This window comes from Arachis hypogaea, chromosome 16, assembly GCF_003086295.3.
Source record: "Arachis hypogaea cultivar Tifrunner chromosome 16, arahy.Tifrunner.gnm2.J5K5, whole genome shotgun sequence".
Lineage (NCBI taxonomy): Eukaryota > Viridiplantae > Streptophyta > Magnoliopsida > Fabales > Fabaceae > Arachis > Arachis hypogaea.
The window spans coordinates 141,884,738-141,906,572 of NC_092051.1; the positions used below are offsets into that span (position 1 = coordinate 141,884,738).

At 36.0% G+C, this 21,835-nt stretch overlaps 2 protein-coding genes across 3 annotated transcripts; one reads left to right on the forward strand and one right to left on the reverse strand.

Annotated features, from left to right (window-relative positions):
• Window positions 1-5,398: 5,398 nt before the first annotated feature.
• On the reverse strand, window positions 5,399-13,214 carry LOC112755416 (uncharacterized). 2 transcript variants are annotated; one of them, XM_072221367.1, is made up of 5 exons: window positions 12,954-13,214; window positions 9,689-9,894; window positions 7,750-9,469; window positions 6,035-6,956; window positions 5,399-5,926 (listed from the first exon to the last, which is right to left on the reverse strand). In XM_072221367.1, the coding sequence occupies exons 3-4, from the start codon at window positions 9,466-9,468 to the stop codon at window positions 6,855-6,857; spliced, it is 1,821 nt and encodes a 606-aa protein (XP_072077468.1). In that variant the 5' UTR covers window position 9,469; window positions 9,689-9,894; window positions 12,954-13,214; the 3' UTR covers window positions 5,399-5,926; window positions 6,035-6,854. The 2 variants fall into 2 exon arrangements, with proteins under 2 accessions (XP_072077468.1, XP_025659280.2); XM_025803495.2 differs by lacking the exon at window positions 12,954-13,214 and adding an exon at window positions 12,585-12,789.
• On the forward strand, window positions 12,477-20,825 carry LOC112755417 (uncharacterized). The gene is made up of 10 exons (XM_025803496.3): window positions 12,477-14,727; window positions 15,106-15,188; window positions 15,287-15,364; window positions 16,002-16,114; window positions 16,221-16,286; window positions 17,188-17,289; window positions 17,405-17,981; window positions 19,349-19,554; window positions 19,683-19,846; window positions 20,523-20,825. The coding sequence occupies exons 1-10, from the start codon at window positions 14,588-14,590 to the stop codon at window positions 20,656-20,658; spliced, it is 1,665 nt and encodes a 554-aa protein (XP_025659281.1). The 5' UTR covers window positions 12,477-14,587; the 3' UTR covers window positions 20,659-20,825.
• Window positions 20,826-21,835: the final 1,010 nt, after the last annotated feature.

The window sequence follows — 21,835 nt, forward strand, 5'->3', positions numbered from 1 at the left end:
TGAGGATAAATGCTTCTGTTGTGGTGGAAAGGGCCATTGGTCACGTACCTGTCGTACCCCAAGGTACCTAGTTGATCTTTATCAAGCATCCTTGAAAAGAGATGACAAAGAAAAGGAAACAAATTTTGTTTCAAATAATGAAAATTCCACCACTCATTATGATGTATCTAATTTCTTTAAGGATTCTGAAGGTAATATTGGCTATTTGATCAATGATGGAATAGTTTGATATGTGTATGTGTTTGTTAAGTATTCATGTGAATAATTTGACTGTGCATGTACTTCTACTCATTTTATAATTATCATTTGTTTTTGAAAAAAAAAATGGCAAGGACATATCTTGAAGATATTTGCCTTGCGGATAGTGCAAGTTCGCACACTATTCTTAAAAGTGATATATATTTTACCCATCTTCTGCCAAAAGATGAATATGTTAATACTATTATTGGCTCAGGCAATGTGATAGAAGGCTCCGGAAGAGCTATAATTTTGTTTTCTGGAGGAACAAAATTTATAATAAATAATGCACTATTATCTAACAAGTCCCTGAGGAACTTGTTGAGTTTCAAAGATATTGCCGAAATGGATATCATATTGAGACTATGAATGAGGGAAATCATGAGTACTTATGTATCACAACTCTTGATTCAAATAAGAAAGTTATATTAGAAAAATTACCCTCACTTTCATCTGTGTTGTATTATACCAAGATTAGTGCAATTGAATCACATGCCACTGTAAACCAAAAGTTTACTAGCCCAAATGAATTCATAACTTGGCATGATAGATTGGGTCATCCGGGAACAACCATGATGAGGAGAATTATTGAAAACTCTCATGGACATTCACTAAAGAACCAGAAGATTCTTAAAACTAGTGAATTTTGTTGTGCTGCATGTTCTCAGGGAAAGTTAATTTTAAGGCCATCACCAGTAAAAGATTGGATTTGAGTCCCCTAAATTCCTAGAAAGGATTCAAGGTGATATATGTGGACCTATTCATCCACCATGTGGATCTTTTAGATATTTTATGGTCCTAATAGACACATCTTCGAGATGGTCACATGTGTGCTTATTATCTTCTCGCAACCTGGCGTTTGCGAGATTACTGGCTCAAATTATTCGATTAAAAGCACAATTTCCAGAAAATCCAATCAAAGCAATTCGTCTTGATAATGCTGGTGAATTTACTTCCCAAGCTTTTGATGCTTATTGTATGGCTAATGGAATAAGTGTTGAACATCCAGTGGTTTATGTTCACACACAAAATTGGTTAGCAGAATCACTTATTAAGTGCCTCCAATTAATTGCTAGACCCTTGCTTATGAGAACAAATCTCCCAACCTCGGTTCGGGGGCATGCTATTTTACATGCCACAGCACTTATTCGTTTGAGGCCAACGAGTTACCATCAGTTCTCTCCTATACAATTAGCTTTTGGCCAGCAGTCAAATGTCTCCCACTTAAGAATATTTGGGTGTGCAATATATGTTCCCATTGCACCACCTAATCGTACCAAAATGGGACCCCAAAGAAAATTGGGGATATATGTTGGATATGATTCTCCCTCTATAGTGAGGTATCTTGAGATACAAACTGGTGATGTGTTTAAAGCCCGGTTTGCGGATTGTCATTTTGATGAATCAAAATTTCCAACATTAGGGGGAGAGAACAAGCTTCCTGAAAAGGAACTTAATTGGAATGCATCATCATTGATGCATTTAGATCCTCGATCAGGGCAATGTGAACTAGAAGTTCAAAAGATTATACATTTGCAAAGAATAGCAAATGAATTAACTGATGCATTTTTCGATACAAAGAGGATTACCAAGTCGTATATACCAGCGGAAAATGCTCCAATTCGAATTGATGTCCCAGTAGGACAAGTAGCCACTGAAGCAAATTCACGCCAGAAACGTGGCAGGGCGAAAAAATGCCCCAATTCGAATTGATGTCCCAGTTGGACAAATTGCCACTGAAGCAAATACACGCCAGAAGCGCGGCAGGCCTGTCGGTTCCAAAGATAAAAATCCTCGAAAGAGAAAAGAGGTAAATATTCCTGTGGAAAAAGACATAGTAAAGACACCTGCAGTTGTCCAAAATTCTGATATAACGCCAGAAGACGTTCAGGTACCTGAAAATTATGAAAATGACGAGATCTCGATAAATATGTCTTTACAGGAGAGAAATGGGACCGAAATAAGACAATTGTCAATGAAATATTTGCATATAATGTGGCATTGAATATCATGCATGAGAGTAAGGATCTTGAGCCAAGATCAGTCGAAGAATGTCGACAAAGGAGTGATTGGCCAAAATGGAAAGAAGCCATGAAGGCTGAATTAGACTCACTTGCAAAACGTGAAGTCTTTGGACCTGTAGTCCGTACACCTGAAGATGTAAAACCTGTTGGATACCGATGGGTATTTGTGAGAAAACGAAATGAGAAAAATGAAGTTGTGCACTACAAAGCCCGACTTGTGGCACAATGTTTTTCACAAGGGCCCGGTATAGATTATGAAAAAACGTATTCCCCTGTAGTGGATGCGATAACATTGCATTATTTGGTCAGTTTATCTGCATATCATAAACTGCATATGCATTTAATGGATGTGGTAAAGCCTATTTATACGGCTCATTAGATCGGGATATCTATATGAAAGTCCCTGAAGGACTAAAGATATCTAAACCATCCAATGAATATTCGCAAGGGTTATACTCAGTCAAATTGCAAAGATCTTTATATGGTCTAAAGCAATCTGGACGAATGTGGTATAATCGTCTTACTGAGTATCTAACCAAAAACGGATTCAAGAATGATGATATCTGCTCATGTGTTTTCATAAAGAAAATTACATTTGGGTTCATTATAATTGTTTTGTACGTTGATGATTTAAATATCATTGGGACTCCTGAAGAGATTCCAACAATTATAAAAACTCTAAAAGAAGAGTTTGAGATGAAAGATCTTGGAAGGACTAAATTTTGTCTCGGCCTGCAGATCGAGCATATAAAAAATGGGATCTTTATTCATCAAACAACATACACAGAGAAGATCTTGAAGAGATTTTATATGGATAAGTCACATCCCTTAAGTACCCCAATGATCGTAAGATCTTTGGATGTGGAAAATGATCAATTCCGTCCTAAAGAAGAGAATGAAGATATCCTTGGTCCTGAAGTACCATATCTTAGTGCCATTGGAGCGCTAATGTATCTTGCTAATAATATGCGACCTGACATATCATTCGCGGTGAATTTACTAGCAAGATATAGTTCCTCTCCAACCAGAAGATATTGGAGTGGAATCAAACAAATTTTTCGATATCTTTATGGAACGGTTGATATGGGATTGTTTTATCCCTATAGATCCAAGTCACAACTAGTTGGCTATGCAGATGCCGAATACTTGTCTGATTCACATAAAGGGAGATCTCAAACAGGATACCTGTTTACATATGGTGGACCAGCTATATCATGGAGGTCCACGAAACAGACGATTGCAGCAACATCCTCTAATCATGCTGAAATACTAGCGATACATGAAGCTAGTCGTGAGTGTTTTTGGCTGAGGAGTGTGATCCAATATATTCTGTCATCATGTGGACTAATTGATTAGAAGATAGCTCCAACTGTCCTGATTGAAGATAATACAGCATGCATTGCTCAGCTTAAAAGCGGATACATCAAAGGTGATAGAATAAAGCATATTTCTCCCAAATTCATCTTCACTCATGATCTTCAAAATCAAGGGATAACTGATATCCAACAGATCCGCTCAAGTGACAATTTGGCAGATTTATTTACAAAGTCACATCCCAAAATCCTCCTTTGAAAGATTGGTACATGAGATTGAGATGCGCCGATTTCGAGACATCAACTGATGTTGACAAGAGGGGGAGACTGTACTCTTTTTTCCTTGGTCAGGTTTTTTCCCATTGGGTTTTTCTTGACAATGTTTTTAATGAGGCAGTCCCTATCACTAAAGGATGTTGTACTCTTTTTCCTTCAGTAAGATTTTTTTCCCACTGGGTTTTTCTTTAGTAAGGTTTTAACGAGGCATTATCCTAAATGGTCATCCAAGGGGGAGTATTGTGATAAGTGTGAAGTGGATGACCATTGACCACCTATGACTTGGATGGCTTAACTTTCCTATAGTGAAGTGCCATATTACCAAGAAAAGTACATTTAATGAAAGAGGAAAAAGAGGACTCATGTACATGTATAAATAGGAGGTTAAGCCTCTGTTAATTACACACACAAGCAATAAGAATTCTCTCTCTCTTTATATTATCTATATACAAAATTCTTCCTCTCTTTCTTTCTTTCATACATTAATACATATATATAAAGTATACTTTTTGTCCCTGAAGTTTACTAAAAGTTTCAAAATTACCCCTAAGTTTCAATTTGTTTCAATTTTATCCCAAAAGTTTTCGATTTGCATCAATTTTATCCCTAAACGTTAACAGCGTTGAAATCACTAACAGACGTTAGTGACGTGGCAATAAAGGAGTTCTATGTGGCAACTATGTGTGTGAGTCATTTCTAAAACGTTTTTTAAAATAATTTTTAATTTTTTGTTTAAAAATTTATATTACAAAAATGATATGGCTAAAAATCACAACCTCAAACCCTAAAATTAACTTCTTCATTTACGTCTTCCTCTTCATCTTCTTCACTGTGTGTAAGAATAAGAAACCCTAACGAATGGCTTCCCAAGGCTCGGTATCATCACAAAAAAGCACTCGGAGACGACGAACGCTTATATGCAACTGTGGTGAACCCCCTGTACTGAGATGGTCGAAGACACCAGAAAATCCCGGCCGGAGATTTTGGGGCTGTGTATACTTTGATGTTAGTTTTGAGTGCTTTTTATTTTGATGTCTTCATGAGTTTCTTCAAGTTCTTTTTTTTTTGTTTATGTTGCAGATTGGGAAGGAGTGCACATTTTTTTCCTGGGCAGATGGAGTTGCAGAGACAGAAGAAGCTGAGGTTGCAAGGTTGAAGATGAAGATTTCCACCTTGAAGACTAAATTAGTTTATGCTAAATGCAAACTGTTGGTGGCTGTTATTTTTGGTGTGTTGGGTTGGTTTATGGTGATTTTAATGGTTTATTTGTGGGTGAAGAATGGAACCCATTTGAGATTAGGGTATTAATGCGTTTGGGACAGCTGAAATTAGCAGAAGTAAGAATAGATTGACTAGTTGTAATCAGTTACAAAACTGTACTCAACTCGAAAACTTGTTAATATAGTTGTCCTTGAAGTTTAATTTATGTTTCAAAAATATCCCTGAAAGGATTAAAATAGTTTGGCACTAAAATTGGCATTAAGAACCTGTTGTGGCAGAGACAAACTCAAGTAATGAGGGATAATTTCAGCAGTGCACTAAAATAAATTTGCATGAAGGAATCCATCACATTAGTCATTATCAAAATAACATAAGTTGTTAATCAACATAATCTCTAGTTAACATAAGTCATAACTAAAGTAAAAACTTAATTACATAAGTCCTAAGCAAAATAATTCAGCAACAAAGGAAGAATTGGAGTCATAAGTCATAAGTCATAATACAAAATGCCAACATTTTTCAATCTTCCAAAATAAACACCAAACACAAGATGTGACACAACTAAGACCCTGTGAGAGCACTCTGAGTCTGACTCCCTTGTGATGAGGGTTGTCCCTGTGCAGTTGAAGTAGAGTTGCTCCTAAGAATTCTAGTTGGTCTTGGTGGCTGAAATTTTTTGTGTGCATTTGGTTGGGTATTAGGCCTTGCTACAACACTGGCCAACCTGGTACTCTTATGCACTGAGCCAGTAGATCCAGCATTCCTTGCAGTGCTGTGCTGGACTGGTGATGTTGTAGCAGTTCCAGCATTATTGTTTTGGGCTGGCGATGCTAAGGATGGGGCAGCAGTTGTTTCCTATGATGGACATGAACAAAAAACAGCAACAAGTTACAGTTATAAAGAGGTAAACAGCATAAGAAACAGTGTTATGTATAAAACTATATTTACTAGACAAGTACTCACGTTTGGCCTTCTAAGAGGGCAGCCTCGCTTGTTGTGACCCAATTTCAGACAACGAGAGCATTTTTGTTGTAACCCCAGCCTAGATGTGCTTGGGCCCTGTGGTTCTTCACCCTCCCCCTTGCTCTTTTCTTCTTAGGCCTCCCAATTGGCACTCTATGTGGTGGAGGCATCACATCTGGGTGGGTAGTTCTCTCCCACATTGTATGTCCATTACAAGGGTTAATCATGGGGGTATAACAAGCCACATAAGCAGCTTTATTGTAACAGCTTGAAACATATTTTCGAATATCATCCTTAGCACAATTAATTGCACTAACTGCATGCGGACAAGGTAAACCTGTCATTTGAAACTTTCTACAAGTACACTCTTTCATCAGAAGATCCACTACAAATTTGTCCCTGCCTCTTATGACTTTAAATTTTGAAATACCGGCAGCAACCGGAAACCACCACCTAGAAGCATCTATTTCCTTTTGTAACTTAAGCTTAATCCTAGGAAGAATATCATCCTTATACTTCTCAATAAGTACCCTATTTTCAGCCCATCTCTTCATCAAATAAACTCTAATATCTTCTAGCATTGTCAATATTGGTTTTTCCCTTGATTCAACAATTGCAGAGTTAAAGCTTTCACACATATTATTGACAAGAGCGTCACATTTAGGATAGAATTCAAACCTTGATTTAGTCCAATACTTTGGACGAATTCCTATCAAGTGTCGATAGGCACCCTCACTAATGGCTCGGATTTCCATCAACTCCTTTTCCCATGCTGCTAGATATGTACATTTTGCAGCTCTCCACATCCTTTTCTTAAGATTCAGCCCTGGAAATTTTTTTTTTTGAAGTTGGCATAAAGGTGTCTCACACAGAATCTATGATCAACACCTGGAAGTAATTCATCAAACGTTGGCACCAGGCCCTGTTGGTGCAAAGTGCACAATTTTAATATAATGATCAAATAATTAGTTTAGTGCAGAAGCCACATGACTAACTAATTCACAGCAATTTATAACTATATATAAAAGAACATTACAAGAACATTAACATATAGTGCAGCTCTCCACATGACTAGCTAATTCACAGCAATTTATAACAGCAACATATAACTAATTATATGTTGAACATTACAAGAACAGCAAGATATAGTACAGAAGCCACATGACTAACTAATTCACAGCAATTTATAACTAATTATAAAAGAACATTACAAGAACATTAACATATAGGTACAACAATTTATAACTAATTATAAAAGAACATTACAATTACATTAACATATAGTGCAGAAGCCACATGACTAGCTAATTCACAGCAATTTATAACTAATTATAAAAGTCAATTACAAGAACATTAACATATAGGTACAGCAATTACTAACTAATTATAAAAGAACATTACAATTACATTAACATATAGTGCAGAAGCCACATGACTAGCTAATTCACAGCAATTTATAATTAATTATAAAAGTCAATTACAAGAACATTAACATATAGGTACAGCAATTACTAACTAATTATAAAAGAACATTACATATAGTGCATAAGCCACATGACTAGCTAATTATAAGAACAATAACATATAGTGCAGAAGCCATGAACGTGCTAATTATAAAAGAACATTACAAGAACATTAACATTAACTAATTATAACTAGACATAAAAATATAGTGCAAAATCTTAATTACACTAAAATACAGGTTAGTAAATTACCTTTTGTTGGTCAGACATGAACGTGCTACGTAATAATTTATCCGCTCCTATATCATCAATTAGGTTTGAGAGGAACCACGTCCATGAATCTTTTGTCTCAGCCTCCACGACCGCATATGCAATAGGTAGCATCTGGTCATTCGGATCCCACCCCAAAGCAACCAATAGCCATCCTCCATATGGTGTCTTCAAAAAGCAACCATCAAGCCCTATCATAGGCCTACACTTCATGAAACTCTCCTTGCAAGCCTTTAAGCAAATATAAATCCTATGAAATCGTGGACTTAAGTCGACTGTTGTATCGGGGTGCTCAGTTTGGGCTGCTGGAGGTAATTGAACATGCAGCTTCACAGATGAACCAGGATTGGTGCGCAGCAACTCATGGTAATAGTCGTAAAGTCTTCTATACTGCTCCCTAAAAGTTCCATTAATGTCAACCAGTGCAATCTGCTTGGCCCGAAATGCCTTTGCTCTTGAAATCTGCACATTCCACTTCCTAAGAGTCCTACTTTGTATGGTGCCCAGCTTCAACTTCGGATTCTCTTCTACTTTTCTCCTGAAGACCTTCGCCAGCCACTTCGACTTCATCACTTTTATGTCAAATACAGTGTTACAAGAATGATGATCATTAACTGTTCTTAGCTGCCAACTATCTTCATTGGCCATCTTCACTGCATATGCAAACCATTCACAACCATCTCCACACTTAGCCCTCACCCGGACATTGTCCACCACTGGAAATTTTATGTTTCTCCCAGTATGAACAGCATATGATGTCACAGCTTCCTTGAACTCCTCTCTTGTTGCATAGAGAGTTCCAGCCTCCCACTTATACTTACTCATATCCTTCAACTCCTTGTGAACGGGAAATTTCTTCTTGCTGGCTTCATCATCCTCACTCGATACCTCCTCTAATTCATCACTGTTCAATCCTTCATCATCGCTTAAACGAGAGCTCTTTCTCTTCCCAGCAGCCACCTTTTGAGTTTTCTTTAACTTCTCGACAGCACTCTTACTTTTCTTAGACTTTCTTATATCTTGGTGCATCTCCCCAAGAGTTATATCAACATCAAATAAACCATCATCACCACAATAATCATCTTCACTATCACTAAAATGCAGATCAGAATCAGCCTCATAATCTGGGTCATCAGTGTCATCCTCTTCTTCACTATTGTCCCCATCACCAATATTCTGTAGCACTTCTTCAGCAGATAAATGGGCATCAACTAATCCCTGCATTTGGGCCTCCATATCCACCCCTCCACCTTGGGCTTCTGCTTGAATATTTTGGGCCTGTCTAATATCACTTGGCCCACTATCAGCATCCACACACTCCTCCTCAACAACTTTGCTGCCACCCCCAACATCTAAATAACCAATGTCGTAACAAAAATCATTAGGGATTGAAGCCTTATGCACCACATACAAATCAACTACCTTTTTTTCAACTCCTATATTTGCCATTTCCATTGCTTCTTCATCACCTTTCAACAACTTCAACCCTTCTAATCCTAATTCAGTATCTTTATACCACAGTACCCCAATGTTTTCAGCAATGTACCCAAGTTTTTCAACCACATCATAAGCTTCTATAACACTCCATCTATCTCTGTCACACCAGTCAACCGTTGTCACCTCACCATCAATATACTCATTTTTTCCCTTATCACTACAAAACCTACCCCTGTGATGAACTCTAACACTGAAATCATCCATCCTGCCGTTATAAAAAGATGTTCAGACCAAAGAACAGAGTAACTAATCATTAAAAAATATAGACCACCTCAAAGTTATATTTTTCACTAAAACAGAACAGAAATTCCTCAATCCCTCAATGCAATAGAATCCTAACAGCAATCAATAGTGATTAAAAAAAAACCCTAAATCCTAACCGTTCAGACATGCAGTAGCAAAATTGACTAGAATGGTGGCCTACCTCGTCAGAAACCTTAATCAGAATGGCGCTATCCACGTTTGAATGGTTGATGACTGAATGCTATCCCAGACTCCTCCCTCAGTCTCGACGGCGTCACAACATGCGCCGTCCTGCACGTCGCTGTGGCAGACTGTAATTGACGGTGCGACGTCTAACCACCCACCAACCTTCCTCCTGTGACTCTGTTTCTCTGGCGATGTTCCTTACTGGCAAAGGGAAGACAAACGGGTTATGTTTGAAAAAGGATGCCAATTGGTTTACTTGGTATAACTCAGCCATGGGTATTTTGGGGGTTTCACATTTCTTGCCACATCACACACTATACTTTGCCATATCACTAACGTCTGTGAGTAATTTAAACGGCGTCAACTTAAAGGATAAAATTGATGCAAATCGAAAACTTTTGGGATAAAATTGAAACAAATTGAAACTTAGGGGTAATTTTGAAACTTTTAATAAACTTCAGGGACAAAAAATATACTTTACCCTATATATAAATATATAAGTATCATATTTTTTATATCGAGATAATAATTGTGGTTAATATTGTTATCTAATCATATTTCTTTACTTTATGTTTGTTACCTCTTTCTTATTTATTTATTTATTTAGTTATTTTATAACAAAATTCATCCTTATCATTATTTTTAATTTAAAATCGTCATATTGAATAAAATATTTTTTTAAATAACAAAAATATCCCCTAATCTTCCTTTGTTATGATGTCCTCTCCCTTATTCAAGAAAATAAACGTTTCACATCTTCTGAACTCACTGATAAATTTCTCTTCTTCTTTTTGAGCATCATCCACTTTGAAGTCCTCGCTCTAATTTCGGTGCTCTTCAAAACAGTATCGTTGTTGTTGTTGTTGAATGTGTTGAAAGGGAGAAACAACCACGGTAGAGATCCGCTTCGACCGCGCCATTGAAGACTCTTCTGCCACTGTCGAGATTGACGGCCACCCTCGCCTCGCCTCGCCATCGAAGGACATCCTCTTCGTCATCGATGCTCTCCTCTTCGGCGTTGATCGCGGCGCCCTCGCCGCCGTCACCGTTTATCTTGACGGCTGTCGACGGCCTTCTCCAGCGACAACAGTGGTGGAGTAAGTCGGCGATCTTACTCTCTCTATTTTGTTTTATATTTTGTTTGTCTCGCTCTGTAATTGATGAAGTTTTTCATTTTTTTTATAAAAAGTTGAATGATTTGTTGTTGTTGTTATTATTGTATTTGAAAATTTTGATGTTGGATTTGAAGGATTTTAAAGCGTTGGTGGTGTTGATAAATATTGAGGCTGAGCTTCTTTGCTTTTCTGTTCGCATTTGCAGGAACTTTTCTGGTTCTAGATCTCCTTTTCCTCCTTTCTCTGTTGTTAATGATAAATTTTAAAATTTAAATGTTATGTTGTGTTGTTGTTGTTGATGAATTAAAATGAATAGATGTGGAAAGAGAAATAGCTAGTAGTTGGTGGGAATAAGGGTAGTGGTGGTGGTGGTAAACGGTGGGGTTAAAGTAAGAAAAAATATAAGGGTATTTTTGTCCGAAAAAAATCAAAAGAATGATTTTAGTACCAAATGAATCGTTGAGGACGATTTTAAATTAAAAATAAGGTCAGAGACGAATTTGATTTTGACGACCCTAAACCTTAGGAACCAAAATATTACTTATCTCTTAATTCAATGATATGTTTAAACAAGTATCGGATGTTCAAATTATATTCTATACATGTAATAATCAATTGGCCAGCTACAAACCTTTAAATAAAATTTCCATCCACAAATTTGCCGTTAGAAGAACTTTATTTCCGTTTAGTTTAGTATACACGTGGCCAAGAAAACAATGATTTGGCACTCTATCATTATTTTGGATAACTAAGGTGGAAATTAACAATTTTTTTTAAAGAAAAATGTTACAGGTACAAATCTTTTTTGTGAACTAAATCTAATTAAGTTGAATAATAAAACTTATATGAGTGAGTCAGTAAAAGTGATGAGATTGATTTTTGTTGATGTTAGACTAATTTAATTATTAAACTTGGTTAAGAAAAAAATATATACATTTAGTACTATTATTTTTTAAATAAGAAAAATTATTATTAAAGAATGAAGTGCCCTTATTTGGCTATAAATTGATCAAATCCTAATTTTATCGCATTATCCAAAAAAAGTGCTAATGAGAGTTAGAAGTTGAAGTTATATTTAGGTCTAAGGATTGGTCCTTCTTCTCATAAAGGGTTGCTCTTCCACTCCTCATATCTAGAGATGACTTTAATCTCTAACTCTCATTGGCATATCTATGGATAATGTGGTAAAATTAGAGTTCGATCAATTTAAGATTAAATAAAGACACTCCACTCTTTAATAATAATTTTTTTTTATTAAAAATTGTTAATTTTCACCTCAATTACTCAAAATAATGATAAAGAATGCTAAAGTTATCGATTTTTTTTGCCACGTGTATACTAAACTAAACAAAAATAGAACTCTTCTATCTACATATTAGTTTTGTTCATTATTAGTTATTTTGGTGTGTATATTAAAATTTTGATTCTATCATGTGTATTTTTATGATTCCAAAATTTTTCACATGTATTTTTATCTATCAAATTTTAATTTTATTATTTGCAAGTGATGAATAACTATAACTATTATAATATAAATCACTAATACTAATTAAAAAAATATTTTTTTAATCAAAGATAGGTATTATCTATTTTATTGAAAATAAAAAGTTGATCCACATTTAAATAATACATATATCAGATGGGGTCTCCCAAATGAAACAAAAAAACAAACTCATTCAAAAAAAGTCTAAGAAAGAAAGAAGGAAGTAGAAGAGATGAAAGCTTCTCAAAATGAATGATGGGAGCAATTCATTAACTCCATAGCAAACTACTCACCTGAGCCAGAATTTTTTCAGGGGTTAAACATTTATCCTCAAACAATTGTACATTTCGAACTAATCATATCTCCCAAAACGTGAAAGTAAACTGGGTTAGCAGTTGATTACTGTGCGGCTTTGATTTGATGAAGGTGAAATTTGATTTAAGCCATTTTCCATAGAGGCTGGTCTTGCAAGTTCATTGAGATGAGTTGTTGTTCAAGCTTAAGATAAAGGTTTTAAGATTTTATAATAGAAGAGGAACTAAATTGAGCATAATAAATTAAATTTGGACCTTACTAAAGGTTTAAGATTTTATAATAGAAGAGAAAAGGCTTAAGATAAAGGTTTAAGATTTTATAATAGAAGAGAAAAGGGAGGGCCAAACCGTATCACCGGTGGTGTGACAAGAGAGAAGACGGAGAGTCAAATTGTGTCGGTGGTGTGATAGGAGAGAGACGGAGAGGTAAACCGCATGGAAGGAGCTGACTGAAGAAAGAGAAAAAACTGCGGTGGAATAGCTCCGACGATAAAAGATGGTGACTTGGAAGAAGTGAAGATGGGAGAAGAAGAGAGGAAGGAGGATGACGAGGAAAGGAGGGGGAGGGTATAGAAGAGGGTATTTTTTATTTTAATTATCAAATGTTATAAAGAATAAATTTGTTAAAAGGATGACTTTAATACCAAATGTAATGTTGGAAACTATTTTAAACAAACAAAAAAAAGGTTAAGAACCATTTCGATTTTTATAAGGACTAAAATAATAGTTATCTCGCTTTTAAAATATAAGATAGATAAATCTAAATTAATTTATCATTTATATTTTTTGAAAGCAAAATCCTAATTTTTTTATTTATGGTTGTTTTTCACTTTATCTTCTTAACAAGTTTTGTTATAACACTTATGATGAATGTGGTGATGTTTAAGAAGTTGAATGAATGAACTAAATTCTCAAAGTAGTTTTTTATATTCACAACTTTTATTATTTTAGTCCTTTAAATACAAAATTTATTATATTGTTTTTTGAAATTTGGTACATTATATTAATTTTTGGATCTTTTTTAGCATTCGGTCAACAAATAAAGTGTTGAACTAACTCTAACTTACCACCCTATATACAAGATTAAACGGCGTCGTTTCGTTTTAGCGCTTAAACAAGGCAAAATGAGAAGGCGAAGAAAAGTTTATATAATGTGCAAACCGTTTTTTCTCACCTCATTCTCAAAAAAGATATCGTTTTTGCTTTGTTTAAGCGCTGAAATGAACAAACATCATTTATCCTTCTGTCTAGCATGACAAATCAGAACTAGCTCAGTATTTCGTTCGATAACTCAATGTCGAAAAGGGTCTAAAGACCAATAGGAACAAGTATAATGAATTTTGAATCTGAGTGACTAAAATAATGAAAGTAGTGAATATTAGGACCACTGTGGCGATTTAATATGAATGAGTGATTAGTCGTTGATAATAAAAATTAAGATAAAATATATTTTATCTTTTGTCAAAAATTTTAAAAATATCTCTAAATTTTATTTTATTTTAATTTTGTGATAAAAAGTTTCAATTTACATCAAATATATCTGGCAATTAAATTTTTAAAAATTTTAAATTATTTCAATAATAATATATAACAACTATGTGTAATTTATTTGTGTTGAAAGTTATTTTTGTGAAGTTGTTATTGAATTAGTCATAGTTTTAAAAAAAATTAGCTAATAAAAATATACTTGATTTAATAAAAAGCTTTTAAAATAAAATAAACTTAAAAATAATTTTAAAAATTTTAACAAATAGTATGTTTTACTGTAAAATTTAAAATCACAAGGTTATTTCACACATGTAATAACTAACAATATGCAATATTAGGTGGTGGTCAGTCATCAACTTAGAAAATGTTCTTTAAAATTACCGTAAGCATTTGCAAATAAAGAACACTAAGCGGCAACAAATAGTGTTGATCGTTTCTGCGTTGTTTTCTATTTTCACCTTCATTTGTAATTTACACAAACCCTGAAGAACAAAATGGATGAAGAAGAGAGAAGAATCCTCCTCGACAGGGAAAGGTACCAGATCGAACAGATTCGCCAGCTCGATCTTGAGGAGTTGCAGATCGAGGAGGTTGATGATATTCTCGAATCTTCCGATGAAGACACTGACCCTACGTAATTCGCCTTATTCTTGTTCTTTCCTATGATTTTTCTCGATTCTATGGCGTTTAATTCGACGTAGCTATTATTATTTGCGATTCTTGAGAGCTACAGCTGAAAATTCCATTTGGATGTGCTATATTAAACTGAAACAGAATGCTAAAATGCCTTATATACTTCGTTTCTTTCGTTTTTATTTGTTTTTGGTTCAATTGTTATTGAAATATGAAAAAGGAACATTTGGTGTTATAGAATTTGATGTCGTAGAGGCACAGTTAGCTGGTTTTTATGCTTGGGAAATTGGAATTTGCACATGGATTCGGTATAATGGATCAAATTGAACTTTTTCTTAGTGTTACTGAGAGTCTATCGTTCATGCTGTGGGGTTTACAGTGGTCGCGGATTTGGCGGCGCAACCTTCGATGGCGAGTTCACTTACAATACCTGTGTAGTATCCTTACATTCATATTTGGGTGGTAGGTATTTGTCTATTGGACTTGGTTGTATGTATGTTCCCTTTTCTACTGTTACATGTTATTGTTTCATGTGAAGTGTGATAACTTGCATGTCACAGAGGTTGAAGACGCACGCCATAGGACAGCTTTCTATGATGGTGGTGCTGTATTGAACACTCCGCTTTTCTGTCTAGAAGGTATCTATGTCATCCTTCACGGATTTCAGTTTCATGGTCTTTTATCTTATAAGTTATAACATGGTTTTTTGTCAAAACTGACAGCTCTGTGGTTCTGCATTGTTGTCCTACTTTTATATACAACAAGTAGCTGAATATTCGTGTAAAATATTGATAAAATCTTGTTAAAAAGGCATAATGTCTTTGCAGTGTGCTTATGGATCATGTTTGAACATTTGAATCATCATTCGTTCTCTGAATATGAGTTACTGTCCTCTAAAACTATTCAATTTATAAATTAAAAAATAGGTTTTGCTTTCACCATGGTAGTCCTCGTCAATCTTTTGCTTTTTCACTTGCCTTATTTTAAGGTTCTTTCTTTTGTTATATGTTTATTGGCGTCTGGATGGAATTTCAGGTGTCCTAACCTTTTCATTGTGCAGCACTGTCTTATGGTGCTTTTGCTCATTTTTATTTTGGGTCTCTATTCTACTAATGATTGTTGAATATATTCTTTCAAATGGTCAATTTTATTGCTTCTGGAGTAAAATTGGTGCAAAATTGTCATCTCGCTCGACTTATCATCTTGTCATCCTCATTTGCTTTGTGTAAATTCTCACTTACAGAAAGAACTGATGCTAATCCTAGCAATATTCAGGTGTCGTACTCTTTCCTGGGGCTACCCTTCCCTTGAGAGTGACTGAAGCAAATCTTGTGGCTGCTATTGGGAGAGCTTTGCGTCAGGTTGATGTTCCTTACACTATTGGTGTGGTAGGTGAACTTATTACCATGTCTGCTCATTCTTTAGTCATGCTTTGGATTCTTTCAGCTGTCCTTGAAAACATGAATTACATATACTTGTGGGTGCCTCTTCCAGATTCGAGTTCACAGGGATACTGCAAATTATAGGATGAAAGCCGCAAGTGTTGGAACGACTGCAGAGGTATTTCCTGCCAACTATTGTGCTGTTTGTGACGTATTCATACTGAGGAAACCTTCTTTAGTTGTTATTCTAGAGTTTCACATCACAATATGTCCTGATTTGTTAACCAATAATCAGTGGTTATCTTGTTCATGATGGCTCAGTCTTTCTGGACTACGGTTAGAAGATATCCCAATGCTATTTCTTGCCCTCTATCCATGCTGGTTGATTGAAATCATATTTTGGGTGACAAATATCTGACCAAAGTCTTCATCAATATTGGTTGGTAACCTTTTGGATAGTGCCAGCTCCACTTTTGGCATGCATTAAAGCATTTCCTTGTTGTTGAGCAATCACAATAGCCATTAGCCTTTCTCAGCAGCATACTGATTAACCAACCATAAGTATGATTATCTCCTTCAAAAGATAGGATCCCTTTTCTCTTCTGATGACCCCCCCCCCCCCCTTTTCCTGTTGTCTTACTGCTCCCTCTTATGTTTCATATTTGGTGATATCTATCCAGGCTCTAAGGATTGAAAACTCTGATACTTATAGATAGGAACCTCATAATGGAATAGGAAGAACGTAGAAAAAATGTTTGTATATGAATAATGATGGAACTTAATCAGATTAGAACAGCCTGTGTACTGAATATTTAGAAAAATGATTTTGTATGAGCAACATGAAGCCCTCAACACTTCCCAAACCTGTCATGTCACATCACATGCAACCCCCCCTTCTCTGTGTGTGTGTGTGTGTGTGTGTGTCTCTCTCTCTCTCTCTCTCTCTCTGTACAATATTGAACGCTGAAGGTTTAGTAAGATGAGAAGCACTGTATTGGTGATCCACGACTTAATAATTGCTAAGCTACACTCCTTACATGTGTGTTAGTTCTAACAACTTGTGAAACCCATCCCGATAGATTCGACAATATGGACGCCTGGAGGATGGTTCATTGAATTTGGTCACCCGTGGACAGCAACGCTTTCATCTGAAAAGACATTGGATTGATGCAGAAGGAGTGGTGAGAATACTATCATGTTTACTTCCTTTTATCCGCATTGGTTGTTAAAGGTTCATGACTCTCTATCCATTTGTCTTTTTCCTTCCCTTCATTTGGTTGGGGTGGTGGTTCTTAGCCTAATGGAGAGATACAGATTATTGAGGAAGACATGCCGTCGAGAATGCCACGGGATGCTTTTGGGAAGTTAGCACCTTTGAGTAATATACCACATAGTTGTGTCGTCTCACGTTTTCTACCCTCAAAGTATTCTCACCTAGGAGTGTGTGGATCTAAAGTTGGGGTAAATGATTCGGAAACAAATTCAGAAGATAGCTTTGAGAGTGAGCTTTCGCCAATGGATAGGAGAATGCACCATTCAATCATTGGCTCTGGCTATGACCATGACTTGATGGATGAATCAGCAAGCAGTGGTGATGATAAATTCTTGTATGAGTCTGATCAGGAAATTAGGTCTAACCAAAATGATTCTGACTCCTTGAGATTGTTGCTCTCTAACTATGGAAAAGATGCTGAAATTCAAGATTCAAGAATTGGGCATTGTTCTACTTCGGGAAAGCAGTCTTCCATAAGGGAACAGCTTAGGTGCCGTAAAACTATCGATGTCTGCTCGTCACATAAAATGTCAAGAGCATTCTGGCCTCATTGGGTATATCGTATGTTTGACTCATATTGGCTTGCACAAAGAGCTTCAGGTAGTTTGGCTTTGCCTTCTCCAACTCTTTATCTGTCATTTCTTCAATGTTTATTTTTTGTAACATCGTTATAATATAAGTTGCTTAATTATGTCTTGCTTTTGTTTCTACATACTGATTGGTCCTAATGATTCTAATTCAAACATGAATTTGTTAGAAATCTTAGAATCTCCAGGAACAGTCTTCTGGATTGGCAAGTGTATAATACTAACTAATGTATGCTTTTGTCCATTTTCCATTTTAGCTCAGATTTTTCTATCCCAATGTGATTGAGATATCGAATTTGTCATTTATAAGTTAACAAGACTAATATGCTAGTGTAATATTTAGTCTAATAAGAGTGTAGAAAGGTAATCAAGCTGCAAAACTTGAAAGTAGTTTGGGTATTCAGTCTAATAGTACTGTGCAAAATGTATTTAAAACAGTAGAGATGAATAAGAATGAGAAAGGTAAACAAACTGGAAACTTAAAATGTTAGGAGCCTTCATCGTCCCCAAGAATCTCCCGACTTCTGCTCAAGTGATTCAGCAAGAGTTCCCTCCCATATAGAGCTAACTGCAGAAGGCACTCCTTCTCGGTCCTAGTCAGCATAACTTACTTCCTTACCAAACTCACATGCCCCACTTGGATCCAGGTCACCCTTGATCATGTGTTTGTGTCAGTGCAACTCTCTCTTTGTAGAGTAACCCTTAGTTTAATATTCTGGGCCTTGATGCTGGGGTTCGTACTTCATTTTTTTTTTTGACAGAAGAAAACATTTCATTCATAAACATAGCCAAGCGGCAGTTACAGATAGGAGAGATAACTTAGATCTAAATGTAAAGAACAAGATCAGATATGTTCTATGTTGAACTCTAAATGGAGAGTGGGCCCAATATTCAATAACGAGGGATCTTTAACATGCAAAACAGAGACATATCTGAGTCTCTCTAGTTTTTTCAGCTACACTCAAAGTGCTGCAACAATCTGAAATATCCATTCTTCTTCTCCACTTAAATCTAAAATCTCTTATGGTCTGAAAGTAGTTCCATGAACAAAAAGCCAACTTCACTATATTCTTCTCCCAGATCTGTATCAACATATTCAAACCAACCACAAAGGGGAAAAACACCACAAAAGGGAGAGAAAACACCACAAAGGGATATTGAAAGGGAAACATCAGAAACAAAACAAATAAGAGAGAGAGAGAGATTCATTCTATAACATTTTATTATATTTCTTACTTATTGATTCTTCTTGTTGATTAATAATATGGTAAATTGGTATTGTATTAAAAAATGGATCTAACAAATTAATTTTGGTTCTTCTATGTTGGCTGTCAGTAATCACTTAGGGTAAAATCTAATAATTGTAATTGTAATATGTAGATATGTGGAAGCAAATAGTTGGGGCGCCAAGCGTGGATGGTCTTGTCAAAACGCCTGATGTTTTATCATTTTATATTGCCAGTAAAATACCTGTTTCTGAATCTACAAGACAGGAGCTTTTGGATATTGATGGCATTCCATACCGACTGCGCAGGGAAATTGAATTACTAGAGAGTATTGATCTTGTTCGGTGTAAGATCTGTCAGGTAATAATTATGTCTCGAAGATCCCTGATGTTTTCAATGCAGATAGATATAAACAGTTTGGGATTGTGTTATTCCTTTTAAGTGCACAGGACTAAAGTGAGGCTTGTTTCAACATTCTGAATTTGCAGGCTCTAATTGCAAAGCGAAGTGATATGTTAGTGATGTCTAGTGAGGGTCCTCTTGGTGCGTATGTAAATTCAAATGGTTTTGTGCATGAGATAATGACTCTATCGAAGTCAAAAGGCTTAGCCCTCATGGGGCCACCAGTTACAGAATATAGTTGGTTTCCCGGGTAAGATTCAGTGCAATTTCATTTCCTCCGATTCTTTGATTGCCATAAGCATATCAGTTTATTTATATTTGCCAAAAGGGTGGTATACCGATATTCATTTAGACGTCAACTTAATCACCATTAGATTAACTGTGGACTAAGAAGTGTCTAGAGTGGACATCAAATTAGATGTACAAATAACTGCCATTTATAAATAGGATGTTTTAAGAACCTATATTTTTTATTTTAGATTAATTTATTTTATTTTAACTAATCAAATCAAATGTGGTAACAATATGACTGCAATCACCAAGGCTAGATGCACAAAATAGATACAACAGGAAAATGAACAGAAAAATAAAAACCTTGTGAAGCATCTTCTCTCACTCATCCCAAAAGGCCCCTAATTTACGTGGTCTACCTTCTTTCCCAGCCAAATTCCTCATCCATGCTCATTTTCCGCTGCCACATTAGCAATTTGTTATTTTCTGGCCACATTATGAAACTTGAGTTTGTTTGAAATGAGACGGATAAATTGAAACCAAGCTGCTATTCTTCTGGGTAGTTTTCAAATAACAGAGCTGGGGATGTAAATCAATATTATTCTTTGATTAAAGGCTCCATGATGTTGGAGTACATTCTATTGGATTGTTTGAAAAGAAGATAACATGTTGGTCAAATTTCTGCACTTTGGCAGGTATGCATGGACAATCGCAAACTGTGGTACATGTGAAATTCATATGGGGTGGCTTTTTACAGCCACCAACAGAAAACTGAAGCCCAGGTCATTTTGGGGGATACGTAGCTGTCAAGTTGCAGAAGAAATGCGCTAAGCCTCCAATTCTGGTGTAGTGGCCAAGTAGTTATGTTTGATCTTTATACATTCACAACTAACTCAATGGAAATTCATAGTAGGATGCTGAAAATTGTATCATTGTGTGTATGTATGCCTTTCTTTATTACATTCGTTGAATAAAAGAAAAAGGATCATTCATACACAGACAGTCATTCGTGATGCTGAGTTCTTTATGTAGTTAGAGTAGAGTAAATCCCCATAATATTCTTTGAGATTTACGGAATTACCCAATTTGATCTTCGAGGTTTCAATTTCACTATAGTGGTCTCCCAGACTGAGGTTCGGACACCATAGTGGTCTCTGACTGTTTTTCCAGTGATGACTCAACCATTTCAGTGAAGACGTGGCTACAATGTGCCACGCCGGTTTCTCCGCCATCCCACACCTTATACCTCTGCCACCCTCTTCTCCTTCCCCTCCCACTCCACCACACTCTTCTCCTCTCCTCTCGTCCTCAACTCTCTCCATCCCTTTCCCCCTCTCTCCGTCCTATCCCTCTCTCTCCTTACTAGAATATGGAAGAGCCCAGGCCTTGCATTATATCTAGATCTATGATGTGAATCCTTTTTTTCTTCTCTCAAATGCTTCTTGAATCACTGGCGGTGAAGTGGGAGAACTTGACGAAGGGGCTGATTCCGTTGAAGACTTGGAAAGCAGAAGCGACTTTCTGGCTGAGGAACGATTGGCAGTGTTGCGTAGATTCCGAGACAAGAGCTTACCATTTCTGTGGCGCTGCTTGTGGTTGTTGCCGGTGTTTTAACAAGATCTTCTTCAGGTTGCTGAGGTGGCTTCTCTTGCGGTGGCGGCTGCGGTGATGGTAAAGTATTGGCCAATGAAGTATTTGTTTGAAGCATGCATGTTTGAAGTATTTGTTTGCTTCATAACCGAAGTTTTGTTTTGCCATTGGGTACAAGCTTTTTAAGATTTTATTTATAAGTTTATTCTTCTTTGTGCAATACGTTCTTAGGAAGAATTTGCTGAGCTTGCTCGTTTGGACAATAAAAAGAGATCTAAGTTGCATGCAATTAAAAGTATGCTTGAAAGAGTTTTTCTGACTAGTTTTAAGAGGAAAGTAGAAGATTGTATAATCTTGTTTATTTGTGTAGGAAAAGAAAGATAAAATAAAAAGAAATGGGATGAAAGAGATTTTGACG

Bases quoted from the DNA above. Each gene is read 5' to 3' on its own strand.
- LOC112755417 (XM_025803496.3), top strand. From the start codon at position 14,588: ATGGATGAAGAAGAGAGAAGAATCCTCCTCGACAGGGAAAGGTACCAG. The intron at 16,287-17,187 runs GTATTTCCTGCC...CCATCCCGATAG, and splicing joins GTGTTGGAACGACTGCAGAG to ATTCGACAATATGGACGCCT. The intron at 17,290-17,404 runs GTGAGAATACTA...GGTGGTTCTTAG, and splicing joins GGATTGATGCAGAAGGAGTG to CCTAATGGAGAGATACAGAT.
- LOC112755416 (XM_072221367.1), bottom strand. From the start codon at position 9,468: ATGGATGATTTCAGTGTTAGAGTTCATCACAGGGGTAGGTTTTGTAGT. The intron at 6,957-7,749 runs GTAATTTACTAA...TTGCACCAACAG, and splicing joins TCATGTCTGACCAACAAAAG to GGCCTGGTGCCAACGTTTGA.